Source organism: Neolamprologus brichardi, chromosome 2, assembly GCF_056152115.1.
Source record: "Neolamprologus brichardi isolate AB-2024 chromosome 2, ASM5615211v1, whole genome shotgun sequence".
In the NCBI taxonomy this organism is placed as follows: domain Eukaryota; kingdom Metazoa; phylum Chordata; class Actinopteri; order Cichliformes; family Cichlidae; genus Neolamprologus; species Neolamprologus brichardi.
The window spans coordinates 5693514-5713196 of NC_142105.1; the positions used below are offsets into that span (position 1 = coordinate 5693514).

Here is a 19683-nt window from a genome sequence, read left to right on the forward strand (position 1 = left end):
ACAACCATTCCAGCACCAACACAGATTATTTCTGAGTGAGTTATGACATCAAATGTTGTCTGATTATTTTCCATTGCACACCAGCTAAATACTAGCATTTAATAATAATAAATATTTCATTTCATGTGTTGCTGTGATCCACTTTAACATTGGTAGGGTGGAGTAAATGGAAACAGATCAGCTTGATTTACAAGGTTTGTGTAAACTGCAATATTGGTGTGAGCTCAGTAGACTCACACTCATACTGACAGAGCCATGAAGAATCGACTTCTTAAACTATAGTCAAATGTCATGATGTACATTGCTCTACATGAGCAGAACATTTAACCAAACATTAATTACTTACTAATGTTCTTACATTTAAAAGAACATTATATTTCTTATCATGTTAACTCCTGTCACCTAAGGACTGGAAACTAAGGCTACAAAATTGGACAAAAAAAGATTGGAAAAATGTTGCTTGGTTTGATGAGTCCTGATTTTTGAATGTTTGCAAACACCATGACACTAACATGGAGCCATCAATAGCAGGGTGCAATTAATGAAGTGGCCAGAATGCATTTCACCAGATCCGAACAAAATATTGCACACGAGAGAAGAAGCAACAGATGAGTTTGTTAAGCATTTTATGTCATGTTGGATTTTTTTTTGGGTGATTAGTTTGTTGAACTATTCATTTTTAGGATAACATTTCTCAGAAGTAAAGTAATTTATTCAGGAGTTGTTTATCTGACATGATAAAAGTTTCTACTGTAAAAGCAGCTGCAGTTTACTGAGGATAACAGAAAGTTTGAGCATTAATACTTTGTTACAAGAACACCCCAGATCATTTTGACTAATTTTGTCAGCTGGTGTTTCCAAGGTCCAAAAACTCTTTGGGAAAGCAGTGGATAAATCATCTTCCAAATCACATTTAACAGAGAGTGAAATATCCATCTTAATTATTTTCCCAATAACACTTTCCAACCTGCAAATAATTTTTTGTACCCAAAAAGCATAATACAATTTTGCATTTCTAATGTATTCGATTTTATTTGTGGCATGGGGCACATGTATATGAAGTCCAGCCATGCTTTCCTACAATAATCATAAAATATTACTTACATAGGACACTTCCCAACAAATAATGCAGTCACAGAGTATACTGCTCAAAGGGATTTTGGAAGCACTGGAACAATTTTAAAGCTTTAAAAGTGAAACTTTGTGATTAACCCTTGATATAAAAAAAGGCGCTTCATTTCTTACCCGGGTATATTGCCATTGCAACTTAACCTGCAGACCTAACCTGCTCTGGAACAAGTTATGTTCCAGATTAATGTACTGGTATGAAATTACAACCTACAGACAATCAATTCTACAATAAATAGCATTACTGTACTCGATTGCAATGGAAAAGTCCAAAACCGAGTTGAGTCAAGCCGCCTTGAGTGGAGCCGAGTAGGTACTAGTGGAAAATAATTATCATTCGTACTTACTGACCTTATATTAAATTTGTAAGGAGACGCCTACAACGAAAGTACGTTTTTATATTCATTTTCCACTCTCAGACCATTAAATGCTAACTGACTTATGCAGATCTAAATATTCCTTTAATGTAATAATAATAACCCAGAAGATACTCCTGAAGCTTAGTAGAGCTTTAATTGTGATAAATCTGTTAAGTTACACAGTCACAACTTGTCCATGTGTCTTGTCCTGCCTTACTGACCAAAGTGCTTAAAGCATAGGCTCATTCATACATCACTTTTAATACTAAACTACTGTACAGTGCTTTTCCAGTTAAATACACTCATTCCACTCATTTTTCTGCAGCAGCTGTCTCTCTTTCAGTCTGATTATTTGTTTAACCCTTTCATGTTTTTCTGAAAAGATAACATTATAGTTTTATCTTCCTGTGTAAAATCAACTGCTCTGCTGTAGACTTATATCATCTTTGTGACTGAGCGAATGCTGCCAAACACCACGCCTTTCTGTAAATGTGCTTAAAGCTAGATTGACAAACCCTGGGTTAACTTTTCCACATACTGATATTAGAGTGCATAAAGCCACATAACAAAAAGATAACTCGTTTTGTAGTACAATACCCAGCTCTCCATCTATCTCATCTATCTCACATTGGATTCCCTAAAGAGATCAAGGATTATCTGTCTGACTGCAAGATGAAAAACTCTAAAAAAAGGCAGCTAAACTGGCTAGCTCGAAGGCAAACACAGCACAGGAAGGACTGGTGGTAACTTGTTAGCAGCATGTGGTGGGGCGTGGCCTGCGGTGCCGTGCAGGGAGGGCGGACGCACCTGCACGGCATCCTTAATCACGTCCGCCAAGTTAAAAACACGAGGACTCAGCAGTTGCGGGGTTGTGGTGTGAGGTGATGTAAATAAAATGGCTTAAAACACTGATCCCTGGACCCGCCGTGCCTTATTCACACCACACAGCAACTTTCAAAATACTACCCAGGATATTGCTGTCCTGTAACGTAAATTCATCAGACTCTGAAGTAAGACTAAAACCGGTCTCCAAATATTACTTAGGCTTTTAATATACCTGGGCATTCATTCTAAATAAAGTCTATATGTGGAAAACACCAGAATTTCAAATTTTAAAAAGGATTTGTTTATTACATTATCCTATTGCAATTACAGTATACACTATCCCATAATAACTGTTTGGATCACTCTGTTTTGGTTATGCTAGTGAAAAAACAAGTCCTTACATTCGCATCACTTAGCAATTCTCTATTTCCTCTCTTCCTTTATAAAAAAGTAGCTTGTTCACTTTATACTGTCCAGCACCTGAAAATCCAACACATTTGTCATGTCACTGGGTCACATGTTTTGCACTAAATATAGAATGATGTCAATGCTTTGATATTAGAAAACACCCACAATGCTGTAACCCAGTCAACCTCCCCCCCCACACTCCTCTTCTTCTGTACATCTCTGTATCTATGACTTACTCACAAACGCCGCTTCAAGCAATGTTGGCAGCTATTGTTCACTTTCATTTCAGCAAATTTTACAAAGGTCTGATATCCAGGAAGGACAAAGTAGGTGGAAACAAAAGAGGAATAAAATGCAGAGAGCAATAAAAGGAAAACTTTTCAGGATAATGGCTCATGCAGGAAAATGGCTTTTAACCAATACTTTAATGGAAAGCCATGTTGCGCAGACTGCAAAAATGGTTTTTGGAACCCATTCACTTCAAGTAAACAAACCTGCAACGGGATTCAATCAGCCAATTGAATCCCGACTGAATCATCAATAGTCTGCAGAGCTTTTAAGGGGTTATTTAAGCTTGTGTTGTCATTGGAATATTTTAGAGGACAGGGGAGGCTAGAATTAAATTTAAATTAAAAACAAATGGAAACCAACAAAAAAGCTTAAAAGTTTATATTTAAAAGGATATTAATAAATTAATAAAACCTATAGTCCAAACTGTATCTCTTGGAAATGCACAATCTAGTAAACTTACTGAAAAGTCATAACCTCACTAAATTACAAATGTATAGCTCTTATGTTTTCCCTGGTTAACTCAATTCTACTATTTATAGGTAGCTAAACCTATCTCTGAAAGTCCTCCTGTAAACATTAATGAAATTATTCTGCACTGACAACCTCTTATTCTGCACTACAGGGGAGAGTAACATCAAACATGTTTAATTGGCTAATTTGTCATATGATTGTTTGGGATCTGTGGCCTAGTCCTCAGCGCACGCCTTTGATGGAATAATTGGCCATTTTGGGCACATAATGACATGCAAATGACTATAAGTTCCTTTGAAGCTGGCCAAGCTAAAAATAAAGCGATCGATCAAAGACACCAGTTTCTTGTCTTGAGGTTCACAAACCTGCAGTGGTGTGTGCGCTGTGTACAGGGGAGCCAACTGTACCAAAAGTGGCACTAAACAGTGCTAATTAGTGCGGCATCTAAATAGATGTGCCATGAACCATGAAAGTACCATGAAAAGAGAGATATAGTTTCATATTCTTCTCCGTTAGCAGGGGGTACTATAATTAAAACATTTTTTTCCAAAGGCTCAAGGTTTGATATCAAAGACAAACTTGTACTTCAAATCAACGCCGCACAATGTTTCCATCTAATATTTATAAATTGCTTGTGGTTCTTTTGATTGTAGTGATGTTTCATCAGAAAGTACATTATATACATTCTATTTTCACTCTAATAGTTAATAATTAATAAAAAAACATATTTCCACCAACACCATGTTCTTTGTCTTCTGTGCTCAGTTTCTTCCCAAGATCCTTGTTACTGTTCAATTTAAAATTCCAGCCTACACAGATATTGCTCTCAGGCTAAGACCTTTTGGAGTGACCTAAGACTTTTTACTTATAGAGTATGATTTTATTTTCTGTTAAAACTATAATAGACTACATGTTCTACTTTTCTTAAATATGTTTTAGCTTTTTTCTCCCAGGCCTGTCTGCAAAGAAGCACTATAAGCAAACACACTGGAGCAAATCAGAATTGTCTATAGCATTGCTTTTTTATACAGTCCATAGCAGATGGTGCTAATTGTTCGTATAAATAGGGTAAATCAAGCCTCAGGTGTCTAGGCTGTGTGCCGCAGGAGAACACACACACAGAGGAGAAAAAATACACAAATAGGAAGAAATACCACTCATAAATGAACACTGTATAAATTAGAAGTCTCTTTGTGGGGTAAATTCTCAAAGGCTTTTCCTTTCTGTGTCACTAAAATAGTACCCGTATAAATCATTATTTATAGATCAAGCATTAATCCAAATTAGAATTATTTTTAATAACATGACATTCATGCCAACAAAATGCAAACACCTACTGTAAGTTTGTTAGTTATTCACCAACACATGGCACACTATCAGAGTTTTTCCTGGCTCAGAGTGAGCCTTTGGAGGAGGCTGACCATGCAAGTAACTAAACATGCAGTAAAGGCACCAAGTATGTGCTTTTGTAGCTGACATAAATCGAGTTTGTATTATTATTGGAATACTCAATCAAAAGAAAGACAATTATGTTTAAATAAATCTTAAGGAAACTGTTTAAAAATATAATTTTAGAACAGTGCTGTTTCTTTGGATTTTATGCTGAGAAAAACTATGACTATATATATATAGCCACGACTGCAGTGAATACATATAAGGAGGAATTTATTTCATCAGTGTTATATAAACACATAAAATATAGTGATGCATAGAAAAAGTACAGTGTGCATCAGAGCTTCCAGCCATTGTTACATAATATATAATTTAATAGTCTAAGTAAAGTAAGTAGCTTATAACAAAGTAAGCTCGGTGTGATTCAATTACTGTGTTTATTGTTTGAGCTACATTGGCTGTTAAGTTCCGAGACTAAAAACTCTGAAAGTCCATGCAGGTGTTATTGCTCTGTCATCAAATCAACACACTCTGCAAGTGGAAAGGTTCTAATAAAGAGGAAAACAAAGTGCCTACATACAAAATAAAAGGAAAAAAAAACAGATAAACACAATACAAGGACACTGAAAACCACAGATAAAGACAGGGAGTGTGTTTGCCCTATAAAATCAAAATCACATCACAGAAACTACTGCCAGTAAAGCCTATCATGTTTACTGGATTCAAGGGCACGCTGTCAGCTATGGATCAAATTAAAATATGAGATGACATCACTAATGTCCAGTGTACTACACAGCTCTCCATCACAGTGCTGTGTTATAATCATCATCATCATCATGGCTACGCTGCAGATCATTGCTTTACGGTTGATGGAGCCTTTACATAACCAACGGGAGGAAGAGTAAAGTGACAGATTGCTGTGCAGAAACAACCCAGAGGAAAACAGATCAAGAAAATTATTAAAGAATTTCATTAAAGCTCCCCTTTCATGTTCATCTATTTTTGTGTTTGGGAACTTACAAATCATCCCTTTCATTCTACAAAAATGCAATTTTACTATCATGAACCACATGCACCAAACTGTAAAACTGCAGGAAGAAAATGTATTCTTACGTTAACATGAGAAGTTTACTGTACATAGTACAAACTCTACAGGCTCCTGCCTTACTGGGCTGGGTACAAAAGTACTCCTGATATAAAATGTAAGGACACAGCAATGTAAGCAGTGTTGGGGAGTAACGGAATACATGTACCGCCGTTACGTATTTAAAATACAAAATATGAGTAACTGTATTCCGTTACAGTTACCGTTTAAAAAGGTGGTATTTAGAATACAGTTACTTTGTTGAAATAAATGGATTACACGGCGGTACTTCCCTGTTTCATATTGTGGCGGGTCAGGACTGTTTGGGTTTTGTTTGACAGCTACGTTCTGTTGTTCCAGGTGGCAGCGTTACGGTTGCCATGGTTACAGGGTGACGCTCTCTCTCTCTGCGTGTTTCCTGGGTGAGAGAGGCCTTTTTGTTGTTGTTGTGCTAAGCTAATAGGCAGAATGCTACAGGCATAGCTCTAAAGAATGTAGCATCATAGGCAGTGTAGTCCGTGCTGCAGGGAGAATGGACTGACATACACGTTATGTGTCTGTGAGCGAGGGAGGGAGAAAAAGGAAAAGTACGAGCCGTCATCGAGCAAAAACGGGAGCTGGAAGCATGTAAATATAATAATAACCACTGCAGCCAAGAAGAGTGCCTGACGAGCCCAGTTGTAAGTAAGCTATTAAGACTCAACTGTACACCGTGTTCGTGTTTTCCTCCGAAACAATAAGTTCTGTTGAAGCAGCCTTTCAATGCCTCTCTTTGTCTCTCGCTAGCAAAGTTGACCCAGACAACAAAGTAAAGCTAGTTTTCGGCTACGAGCCCGACACAGAACCCACCGTATTAGCCAGAGGTCCCTTTACTACGGTTCGGAGCCGCGGACCTTCAGTAACAGTAATAAATCACAGCAATAGTACATTCATGTAGTTGTAAACAGCATGATAATATATTAAGTAATCCAAAGTATTCAGAATACGTTACTCTCATTGAGTAACGTAACGGAATACGTTACAGAATACATTGTGGGGCATGTATTCTGTATTCTGTAATGGAATACATTTTAAAAGTAACCTTCCCAACACTGAATGTAAGGCATGTGACTTTGCTTAAAGTACTGACTTAATAACAGTGTAAAAATGAATTTGTTAATGAATCATTCTTATTTAAAAATGTACGTATTATTATTTAAATAACATCAGTACACAGACATAGCACTGTGTTCTGCAGATGCAGAGTTTCTCTTCTCTCTTTCACCACGTACACCCTTCCATACATGGACAGTCCAGAACAGACAAGAGACAGGTGACATTAATCAAGCTGACGATAACTCATAATTTTACCTAAAGTAAATAATGACCTTTCAGCCTAGCATAACAAAAGAACCCAACAGGGAAAGCATAGTCACAAGTTGCTGTTTCCCATTAAATCACAATTAATTCACAGACTACTGAAAAAGAAAAAAAATCACAAACCAACAGCATTTCTGGGTGAAGTGAGCATGAAATGACTCCAGACTGTGGAGCGTTTGTTGTTAAGTTCCTCCATGCTGTTTAGCTTTCCTTCTAGCAAAATATGTGAGTCTAGCATTGCACTAAAGTAGGATAACATAGCAATATTAAATTGAATTGATACGACTTTCTGGGCCCCGCGATTGGCCGATTCTCATTGACACCTAGTCCAGGATATTTAGTCTGTGTTGGACTGGTATCTCCTTTAAGTATCAGATTAACAGATCCTTTAATTAGGGGCTAAAGTGGAACATTTTTTTTGCATTTAGATCAAGGGCTCATGACTTTCAGTTGCCCTTGGGACACAGGCCTTCAACATGAGTAATTTGATCAGCTCAGGAAGCTGCTGTTGGACTGTTGATGCAGCTTGTAGTGAAACCTACTTATGGCAGGAGCTGCCATCCCTCCCAGCTAAATTAGCTGCTAAATCTTAGGGTTCAATGTTTTATCACTTTGACAGGAGTCAGGGCTGTGTATAAACAAACCAAACTTGCAGCCTATAAGACTAGATCACTTCTCTTGACATGGAAGAACAGCTTTAGGTCCTGTAGCCTTCGGTAAATATTGGCTGCCTTCGCCATCTCCAGTCACTCCATGCTCTTGTCTTCCCATCTTTCAGCCTTCACTGTACAAAATAACACCACAGATATTATGCAATTGACAATGCCAGTAAAACAAATACAAGAGGATGCATTTTGCCATACCGTACAAGGTAAGTGTTCAATATACAACCGGCGCCTTCATTCATAAAACAATACGTTTGCAGATTCCAATGTATTCTTGTTGAGGACGTTTGATTTACCTTGAGTTAACATTTCTCCCTCAGCCCACTGTTTTTTAATTCTCTGCATCCAATTATTTAACATTTTTTCTACACTCCATCTTCAGTGCATCCTTCCCAACAAGTGCAGGAGAAAAGCTGCTCCTGCTAACCACAACAGAGTAATGAAACTATTGTACTCTAAATTTGCCCAATCAGTTTTCAGCAAAGTGCTAATCCCTACAGCTATATCATACAGCCACGCTTTTTTTCTACTGAATCTGTTTTCATTCAGCTATAATAAGGAAGGTCAGCGCTGCCATGTATTCAGTGATATGACTATCATTAGCAGATCACTGTGTCAGAGAAAAAGGCTGGGAAAAAATCAATAAAAAAGCTACATCTCCGTTTTGCTGTAATGCCCGAACTCTGATTTAGGATGACTATGTTCCGCTCTCCAAGTTGTCCAATAACAAAATTTTGTGCAGTGTCAATTTAGCCACGAGAGAGGGAAGTATGAATGGGCATTATCACGGCTCCAGACAGCAGACTTTCTCAGTGTCTCCTTTTAAAAGGTGGCAAAGTCATACAGGTACCATTTATTCCTGTGCTAGAAGGTAATTTCAGTGCATTCTTTCAAGCATAATGCCTTCAACCTGGCCTTGTATTTCTCCACTCTCTGCATAATGTCAAACATTAATTCTCTTACTGACCATTTAAAAAGGAGCAAAGCCGGCTGGCACTGGTCTCATGCAAGGTGTGGATTGTTATGTCTCAGGATATGTTGCTCTCTTAGCTTCTTTATCTTTCAGATAATGACTTGTTTGCCCTTAATCTATATTTCCTTGACTGTGATGAGGTTTTTGTCATAAATATCCATTTTCAGTGTAAGAACTGCCGAGAAACTGTGTGACGGCACATTTATTGTGTCAATTTACACACACAGAGGCCTTGTGGATGTGTATGTGTATATCTGTGTGTCTGTCTTCCTCTTCTTAGTGACAAAAAAGACAAATGTGATCCTGCATTGACTGATTTAATACACATCAAATAAGCACATAATCTGGATAGATTGAACTCGAACATTAATCTCCTCTGCCCTGAGTATTGCAGAATACAACATACTGTCTCAAACCTGAGTCATCTATATGTCAAATATAAAATAATATGACAGAAAACTTTGAAAAGAGTATTTTTAAACATCTCAAAACTACATCCCTATGATAATCAAGTATTCCAGTGTTTTATTACAGGGAATATTCTTCTTTTGTTTTTTTGTGACTGACTCAAATGAGTCCGTCTTATTGCGAGAACAACCTTTAATCAACAAAGCATATCAAGATGTGCACAGACTAACTTTAGAGTTGACTGGCACCAAGACCCTGCAGCTGACAATGGTTTGGACGTCCTTGCGAACTTAATGATTCACAAGTCTAGATTTTAATGAGGAGCTTGTTCTTTGGCACTGCTGCCGATGACAGCGCCAGGTCCTGTACAGAGGTCGCAGCATTAATGGCGCCACAGAGTCATTAAAAGAAAGCAAGAACACACAGGAGGTTCTGAAACCCCGTACACAAGCTGATCTCACTGGAGTGACTCTCCAGTGGGAAAGGCGCAGACACATCATTAAGGTAGGATGTCTCTAGAGGCCGGAAGCTATGATGCTTCATGAGCATGTTTTTCTTGGTGGAGCCCGCGGGAGTTGTCCACAAAGAGTTTGTTGTACTAAGAATGCCAGGGAAGCAGCTAATAACAGAAGCACTTTACTTCTACAAGCCCTACTTTTACAGACATAACCTAATTACAGATGTTCACCATAGTTGTGCTGCCTTACATGATATTGCTGCAAAGGACAATATGTACCATTGCTCTACAGTATTAAGAGTTGATTTAAGGTCCTTAACAATTTAGGTTTGGGGGGGAAAGATATTTGTTATTCACTGGAGTTTAAAAGCAAAAACTCTTTCTCACCTTTTGTTATAAGCCAAGCTATGCATGGATGCAAAAATACAAGGGACACCTAAAATCTTTTTGATGATCCAAATGGTGTGCTGCTCCTAATCACTCTTCCTTTTTCCTTACAACGAAGCAGTAGATAAATTCGACCCAGTGGCAGCTAGTTTTCTCTGCTTGCACGTTCCAAGCAAGTAAGTAATATCTTCATACCAGTGCCACGTATCAGTAACATCATACATTTCTCATCCATGCAACATTCCTCTGTCCTAGTCTGTTTCTTTAAGACTGTCAATCACTGCAGGTGCCAAGTCATGTGATTTTGACATCACTTTTGTTGGGGGGGGACGGCCTCATTCCCATTTTTTCATATACTGAAGCACAAATAATGCTAACGTAAACTTACAAAAACAGCCTAAATGTAACTATTACAGTCCTACATTAAATAAAATAGTAATAATAATAAAATATGATAGAACGAGTCTACTTTGGCACTCAGCAGGGCAGGAGAACAGAGTGGACATGGGAAAAAGACAGTCTTTGAGTGTCATATCAACTTTTGCAAATGATTAATATCAAAATGCTTTTAAGGCTACAAGAAACAAATATTTTTCAGACTGAATTACAAATCATTCTCATAAGCCAAGAATTCGCTTCAGAGACAAAAATTCTATCATCAGTCCCCTTACCCCAAATCTTCTTACTATCATGTATGCCTTCTGCTCTGACACATACAGTGTGCCACTTAGATATTTTATAGTTAAGATTACTCAGATCTAATTGGTTTAATTCATCTGAGCCCGTCTACCTTTCACGTTTTACTAACTGTTGACAAATATGTGCATATCACAAATCAGTCCCTCTGGGTGTTTCAAGAAGCTATTTTGTTTAACTGGGTCATGGATTTTTACAATCAGAATTTCCCATCTTTTCACAGATTTAGCGCAACGATATTTTAAACATGCAGCACTATGTCCGTGTGTATGTATAACAATGTAGGAGATCAGTCAAATTTTAACCAATCTATGCACTGTATTGTCTGAAGTCTGAAGTCATGGTGTTTCAAAGTGGCCTCAAATTATACCGCAGCATGGAATCTGCTATTTCATGACTTTTTAATGATGTTTTACGCATTGCTGATACGTTTTACTCCATTCTTGTATTGCTTGATCTCACTGCTATGTTTTGAATCTGTGGACTATGAGACCAGGTATCATTGTCCATGGCCATGACCTAAATTAGTTCAACTTTCTTGGAAGTCTTATCTGACTAATGATCCTGCTTTCGGCCACTGGTTACTTCCCTTATAAATCAGCCTCTCTGACATGGTAAATTCAGGCCTAATTCTTCTAATTCTGTTTTTATTATGTATGCCACCTCTTGGGTCTTCATTCAGAAAATATAACACAGCCTATTACTTGGTGATATACCAAATATTGAAACCTGACACTGAAACTTGTGTGTAAAACCTTGAAGCTGACATTTTAGTCATTTTTAGACAGTTTCTTCTGTCTCTAAAGTCTCTAAAACCACATCGTAAATCCTATATAGAGAGCCTATGTTATATTAATCGTTTGGTAAAATTAAAGTTACACAAAAAATATCTGTTATAATTACTAGATTACAGCAAGTTGCTTCAAAATTCAAGATTATCAGCAGAATAAAAACAATAATCACCAATCACAACACCATGGTAAGGCGATATAATAAAACAATATTAAACATCTAGAATATATTTCAATTAAAATATTTTGACACTAATTCTAGCATGAAAAGGAGGTATGAAATTATAATGTATATCTTGTTCATTAACAAATACTGGAAAATTGTAACTCTGATACATGGTCATGTATTTGTTCGGTTTATTTTTGTTTTTTAATCCAATAACCTTGAAAAAAAAATGCTGAACCACATGATCTTGCACATGTTCACAGGAATGGAGAATTCATTTATATTCTGAGCCTATGGCAATAATTCGAACCCTATCAAATCACAGAGAAAAAAATGTGTCTTCTTCCAAAATGCTCAAACCAATATGTTATGCTACTGCCAGAAGTCTGCAGCAGACCATTTCACTTCATACAGGTATGATGTCAAGTAATAACATCAGTTCATCCCCAAAGCTGAAACACAGACAGGATCAAAGAGTAAAACTTTGATCCACCTTGCAGCATGCAACAGCAAAGTAAGTGATGCAATGCAACAATACAGTTAGTAGTAAATAAAAAATTAAGAAGGACTGGTGCAGGAATTTTACTGGAAGCTGAATGTCTGAAGTTTTTCCTCAATGTATGATCTCCCACATAATTGGATGCAGTAAATGCACTGTAACCACTTGCTTGATGTGGCGCGACCGTAGCCCTAATTGTCTCCACTTGTGGCAATTGCTTGCTGCAGAGATTGCTCGTCTTCATGCCCACATTGCCCTCCACAGATTGGACAGGCTTTTGTGCACCACTTAATTTTCAATCAGATTCGATCCTGGTTAAGTTGCCATGCCGCGTGAGAGGAAAATGGAGGTCATGTGTTCTCCCCGGTGCTAACGAGAAGCTTCAGTCAACACATGGCTGTCATTTTTTATCCTGTCTTTCATAATAGATAAAAGGCCCAGCAAAGGTTTGGCTGACAAGCCCTGTCCATTTCCAACATAGATCCATCCAGCTGGGACCAGAACCAAGAGTGACTCAACTTTTCATGCATATGGATGTCAGTTCAAAAAGCAATCATTTTCATGGCTCTATGTTAAAGCTGGCCTAGAGGGCTAATTGTCTGTCTGTCAAATTAAAATGAAGCAAAATCTCTTCAGTGATCAAGAGATAGCCTGGGCTTGTCTGCTGATGATATGTGGTCTCATTAAGACATCACAATGACATTTAAATAACTGTACAATTTAACAGCATCTATTAATAAATCAAGGCACCATGGTATCTTCTTCTAGGGTAACGCTGATGAACATATTCAGATCAGTCTCATCTATCATATACCATATACAGTACTCAAGGGAAAACTGAATATATAAGTAATATAGATAGTTAGACTATCAAATGTGTGTTGGCATGTGATTGGCAGATGACTGTTTGACAGTCATCATTTTATCAGCATCTGTATAGCCAACAGCAACAAAAATATGAACCAATTTGTCCCAGCCAACAAAGTGTTAGTAGCTCTCGTATGTCATGACAGTTATAGCATTGTGTTTCAAAGTAAACAGCCAATTGTCACCGAATACAACAAGATTAATATATTGAACAGTATACCGCACCTTATGCTGTATAAGATAAACCTTCTGTGTATTAAAGGAGGCCCACAACAGTAGTTCAATATAGCATATCTGAATAATACCTATGATTCACATCCAAAGAAGGACAAGGGCAGCATCCGTTTTAAAAAAGCCTTCAGAAAAATATGCACCAAACATGTTCATCATAAACTAGCTCCTCAAATTCAACACTAAGATCCTAGCAGCATGAACCCAGTAAACTTAGTTTCAATTCATTGTTTATTGATCAAATATTGGAACTGTGAACTATTTACCTTGATTTTTTTCCTTTTCACTTTAGAATGACAGATTATGCTTGAAAATGTTAACCAAGAAGCATGAAGGGAGATCTTTGCCAATATCTATAGTTAGTCATTATTCCTTGTCTATTCAGATTTTGCCATCAATATATATTTTTATTTATAATCTGATTTTTTTCTAGATGACTTTCTATATACTGCTTATGGTAAAAACAAACCGAATAGAGGAAAAATATATATTATTTCCAAACACGGCAGGTTTATTAGCATTAGTCCCTCCAATTTTGTAAGAATTCTTTGGTTTAAACAGCTTTCTTCATTAGAGAAAAGAAGAAAAAAAAGATTTTCACAAATGGCTTAGCTGTCTTCCAAATCGAAATGAAAGCTTTATTGTATATACCGTAATTGTCGGGCTATAAGCCGCTACTTTTTGCACAAGCTTTGACCCCTGCGGCTTTTAGTCAGGTGCGGCTTTTCTATGGATTGTCCATGATTTCTGTGATATCGTAAGAGGATTTGTTTTGTTTGTTCCGCTGTTGTACGGCACTACGTTGCCTGGCGGAAGGATCGGGGTTCAAGAGTGGTATGTTGGTCACATGTCCGTCCGCCAGGCAACGTAGTGCCGTACGAAGTAGCGCGAAAAACAAACTTCAAAGTAGCGCTACGCGTTCAGCGGGAGGCGTGGATGATGAGCGGCGATAAATTTGCGAAAAGCAAGTTATGCCCAACTCCACCAGTGGATTCTGAAATCTATTTTTCTGGCGTGCTGTAGGTTATTGTTATGTACTACATTTGTTACTCATTTATGAAGCACAGTACATGTTTCGTACTTGTAATTACCGGTACTTGTACATATACCTAAAAAGTTAAGCAAATATGTACCCATAACTTGTTTTTCAAAATATTAATAAAAGGGGTGTGTCTCCAAACAGCCATCTCTTTCCTGATAATTTGCTTTGTGCATATTCTCTTACATATGATAAGTCAACATTGAAACACCTGCAGCTTTTAGTCAGGTGCGGCCAATGTATGTACAAAACAGGATTTTCTCCTGATTTTAGCTTGTGCGGCTAATATTCGGTGCGCTTTGTAGTCCGGGAAATACGGTAATAAGGTAACTTTAACTCTTTAACTCTCTAGTCTAACATTAGATTTGTCAGATCTTCAGTCTTACATTGTGCACAATCAATAATGTGATGGGATAAGGGACTTGATTTTCCTTAGCCAAGCAATAAATATCAGCCTGAATTTATGCAATTTCAAAAAAAGAAGTACAATGTGCACCTTACTACAGTTTGCAGCACAGTGGTGCAAGTGATGCTTAAAAACTTAATTACCAATTCTAAATTTGCAATGCTGTGGTAGATAAAATGCCATATACACCAGTCCAATTCCATTCCCCAATTATCTGTTCAGTAACAATATCTGGGGATGTTTTGTTTTGTTTGTTTTTTTTAAGTAAGAACTGGCCATTTAAATCATCCCTGTGACAGAGCACAACTTGACCCTCTACTAATGAAAGCTTAAATACAGCTTTAATCTCACTCATGGTTCTGATTAATTGTTAGTCAACCGACAAGTTGATGACTGTTCTTTTTTTAAATTTAGAAACTACTGTTTTATGTCACAGCACCAAAAGAAACAGTCCACAGTCTCAAAGGTCTGGACCCGAGCAAGCGCTTTAGAGGCAACTAATACTGAAAGAAGGAGGAAAAGTCATTATTATGCTATGATAATGAGTATATATCTTCCTAGTGCTACATAAATTGGACCCATTACCTGGAGGACAAATAATCAAGTAACATATTTAACATGCCATTGAGGGCACATTCTGTTTTACCCACTAATAATCCCTGAATCATAATTACATCTAGATCTGGCTGTAAGCCCTATTACATTTGCTCAATTATTCCTTTCCTCTCGCTGCTATGCTGCCTTTTGTACTTGCAACAAAGAACAAATTCCCTGAAGCTGTGTAACATTTAAGCAATCGCTCTGTTTTCCAATGTAAAGTTTAAAATCACAAACAATTTTTAAAAATATCATTTACGGTTTAATTTCTAAATATTTTAAAGTGCAGAGGAGAAAAAAAATACTGTGATTACTAATCGCTCCAACAGGCTCCTGTGTCCTCTCCCTGGAGCTTTCATCCAATGAGAAATTGATTACATATCAGTCACAGCAGAAAGAAAAACTATCCGGACTGAACAAAGGATGCAATGTTAAAAAAAGAAGAAGAAAAAAAAAAGAGCCTGTGTTTCCCCCCCTTCTTTTGGCTCTTGTTGATCTGATATTGATCACCTGACACTGGTCAAATATCCCACTCTGCATTCCGAACAGATGCTGATGGGTGGGGAGGGGATAGCCTGACAGGACAGGGCACATGTGGCAAGCTAGTTAGGACAGTCACTCACAGGGGGAGCATTGATCTAGATGCCGTTTTGTGTTTTTAGGATGAAATGCATGCTCAAGTGTTAACACTGCCTTACCTGCATCGCTTTTTTGCTCCCTTTAGTTTTAAGATGGTTTGTATGCCGGCTCTTGTATTGTAAAGGGAATTGATGTAAATGCTTGTTTTCCTACCTGCAGTGAGGCTTTGTTCATCTTTAAATTGAACATTTCAGTAGTGGAAGAAGGCGTACTTGGGTAAGGAGGATGTGCTGTTTGTTTTTGTTTTGGTTTATTTTGGTTTTACATCCCGAGAATGTTGTCCTCAAAACTCTCTGTAAGGAGGACCGCAGAGAGTTTCATGTGCGACACTATATAGATCCAAGCACCATTCCTAGTCTCTTATGAAGTTACTTTTCAAAGTTAACAAGTATGTGGAGAAACCCTGTCAAATCAATGCAGATGCAGTGTCTCATGCATATTATGCATATGCTGTATTTTTCATCAATCCCCTTTGACCTGAAAGGAAAAGGTGCAGAGCGTCAGGAGCTTTTACTTCAGTGATGTCTAGCATTGCGAAGGGAGAAGAGCCTGTTTCCGGGGACTAAGAATAATTGGTATGTTTATACAATCAATGGTAGAATGCAGTCAGCCTTCTCTGGGGAAATATGAACACAACAGCACTACCACCTGCTCCTACCTCCAAAGTGTGCTTTGCAAACCAGAGAGAGCTTTATGACTGGTTTCGGGTAGCGTCCTCTTTGTTAAGCTGCTTTGACTATGTGGTATTAATACGGTAGTGTAAATGTAAATAAAATGTCATGGATGTCTGCATGTTCAGTAATGTGTTAATTTTGATTTGGTTATTCAGGCAGATTTTTTTCAAGATCATCTGCTTGAATTTTGACATGACATATCTAAATGTGAAGCAAAGCATGCATCTTTTTCACAACCATAACTGTTCTGCTGATATCTTGCTAATTACTATGCTGCTTTTGATGTTTGCTTGTATAAAACTCCCACATGAATTCAACAACATCATTATTTTCTCTATGACAAGAGGAAAATGCAGATGCCATACTAGATAAGTATGGCTTTACTGCTTTACTGTGTACATTTTTACCTACACCAACCATGGATCGTTAAACAGGCTCTGACTCACAGTCAAGTTTTTGTGAGAAAGAACATATTAACAACAACAACAAATTTCTATATGTTGTAATACCCCATAAAATCATCAGTTGAAATCTATGTGGAAATTTCCACTCCGGGTCTGGGACGAGACCCCGCCCCAAGTGAAGGAGTTTAAGTATCTCGGGGTCTTGTTCAGTAATGGGAGAAGGGAGCGGGAGATCGACAGACGGATTGGTGCAGCGGCTGCAGTGATGGGGACGCTGTACCGGTCTGTTGTGGTGAAGAGAGAGCTGAGTGTAAAAGCGAAGCTCTCAATTTACCGATTGGTCTACGCCTACCCTCACCTATGGTCACGAGCTGTGGGTCATGACCGAAAGAACGAGATTGTGAATACAAGCAGCGGAAATGGGTTTCCTCCAAAGGGTGGCTGGCCTCTCCCTTAGAGATAGGGTGAGAGGTTCAGCCATCCGGGAGGGGCTCAGAGTAGAGCCGCTGTTCCTCCACATCGAAAGGAGCCAGTTGAGGTGGTTCGGGCATCTGACAAGGATGCCCCCTGGGCGTCTCCTGGGCGAGGTTTTCTGGGCATGTCCCACCGGGAGGAGACCCAGGACACGCTGGAGAGATTATATCTCTCGGTTGGCCTGGGAACACCTTGGTGTTCTGCCGGATAAGCTGGAGGAGGTGGCTGGGGAGAGGGAGGTCTGGGCTTCTCTGCTTGGGCTGCTGCCCCCGCGACCCGGCCCCGGATAAGCGGAAGAAAATGGATGGATGGAATTTCACAACAGCAAAGATAGAGACATAAAGTTTTGCTAGACGTTTCCTACACATGCAGTTTTTATCGCCAGGTAACCACCATATTTAAGCACTGCCTTTAAAAAAACATCGCCCAAATAACCTCTCAGAAGTATTACCAAGATGACTGTCAAGTGAACAGATTTGCTTAAAGAAGATTTGCTCAAATCAGGACTTTTTACTGATGTAAAACATTGTTACAATAAGCAGTGGGTGTATCCAAAGCAGTGTTGGTCAAGTTACTTGAAAAAAGTAATCAGTAACTAATTACTGATTACTTCCCCAAAAAAGTAATCCAGTTACTTTACTGATTACTTATTTTCAAAAGTAATTAATTACTTAGTTACTTAGTTACTTTTTTAAAACACGATTTACAACCTGAATAGGTAATAAATAGATCTTTCAGCCCAATTCTACTTTTTCTGCATAATCATCATACAAAATGTAATCAAATGGAAAAGTCTCTTTTTAAAACTTGTTTTATTAGTTTTAATCTTTTAACTTTATGCATCAAGCAAAAATTTAATTATATGCAACATTCTCTGACTGGAAGAAATTTGTTTAATATTTAAACCTATTTTCTGCACATTCCAGCACATAAAATAATTTTTTTTGTGTGTGTTTACACTCACTCTTTCAAATAGATGCAAGTAAAACACAGCAGAAAATAAATAAAGTCAAAGACTAGCGGTCCTTTTGCTCTATTTTCACCTGTAAAGCAGGAGTAGGGTAGGTGGAGGTTTACCCTGGTGCAGGTGTGCCACAGCGGTCAGTGAAAGAATCTGCGAGTTTCTCTGTGAGTTTCCCATTACGTCGTAGCGCACTCGGTGCTTGCTTCGAAGTTTAGGGGGGTTTTTCGCTGTAAAAAGAAGTTTTCTTCCCACGCACTACCGACACTAATGTTTTTGTCACTTTTTATGGAATCAAACTCAAAGTAAGGTCAGTACTTCCACGCTTTAAACGCTGCACGCTCATACTCTCTCCCGCACTCGATATATTGTCCGTTGTTGATCTGCACACAGCTGTTGTCATGAGACATTCTCGCGAAAAATCACGGTTTTAGTAACGCAGCGTTCCTACGGGAAAGTAACGGTAATCTAATCACCGTTTTTGCAATAGTAATCCCTTACTTTACTCGTTACTTGAAAAGTAATCGGATGCGCATCTCTGATCCAAAGGTATTTCTAATGGCAACTTAAACATGTTAAATCCTGCAAGTGACGGGGCCATTTTGACTTCATATACTGTTCATTACTAAAGGTACAAGGTGGATTAGATAACACATCTGTCGTGAGAAATATGTCACAAAGCTTCTTACCTTTGTAGAAGCACTCTTCACTGTGCATGATGGTAATCCTGTGTCCTCTGATGCACGAGGTTCGGTGGAGCTCACAATGGTTCTGGTAGAGTTTCCCATCTGAACCGCACACCGGCTTGTAGTGTGGTTTGCAGTGATCCAAGCACTTGCACTCCCCTTGTTCGGTCTCATGATTGACCACACAATGGCGTCCCAAGCCACAGTACTTGTGTTCACATGGACCCGGATAGCTGTTGTGCCCCATAAAGCCTAGAAAACACACAACGGGGCGTAGAGCATTACACTTCTGTCTGACTTTAACTCGTGATCTAAACAGGTTCCTGCCAGAAACAAATCGAAAGCC

At 38.3% G+C, this 19683-nt stretch overlaps 1 protein-coding gene across 2 annotated transcripts in view; it reads right to left on the reverse strand.

Annotated features, from left to right (window-relative positions):
- The window catches only part of fstl5 (follistatin-like 5), a 197894-nt gene that overhangs the window by 107389 nt on the left and 70822 nt on the right, over positions 1-19683 (reverse strand). For both annotated transcript variants that reach the window (XM_087846555.1, XM_087846546.1), the window contains one exon: positions 19341-19589. In XM_087846555.1, the coding sequence (XP_087702681.1) occupies positions 19341-19589 (249 nt within the window). The remainder of the gene's footprint in view (positions 1-19340; positions 19590-19683) is intronic.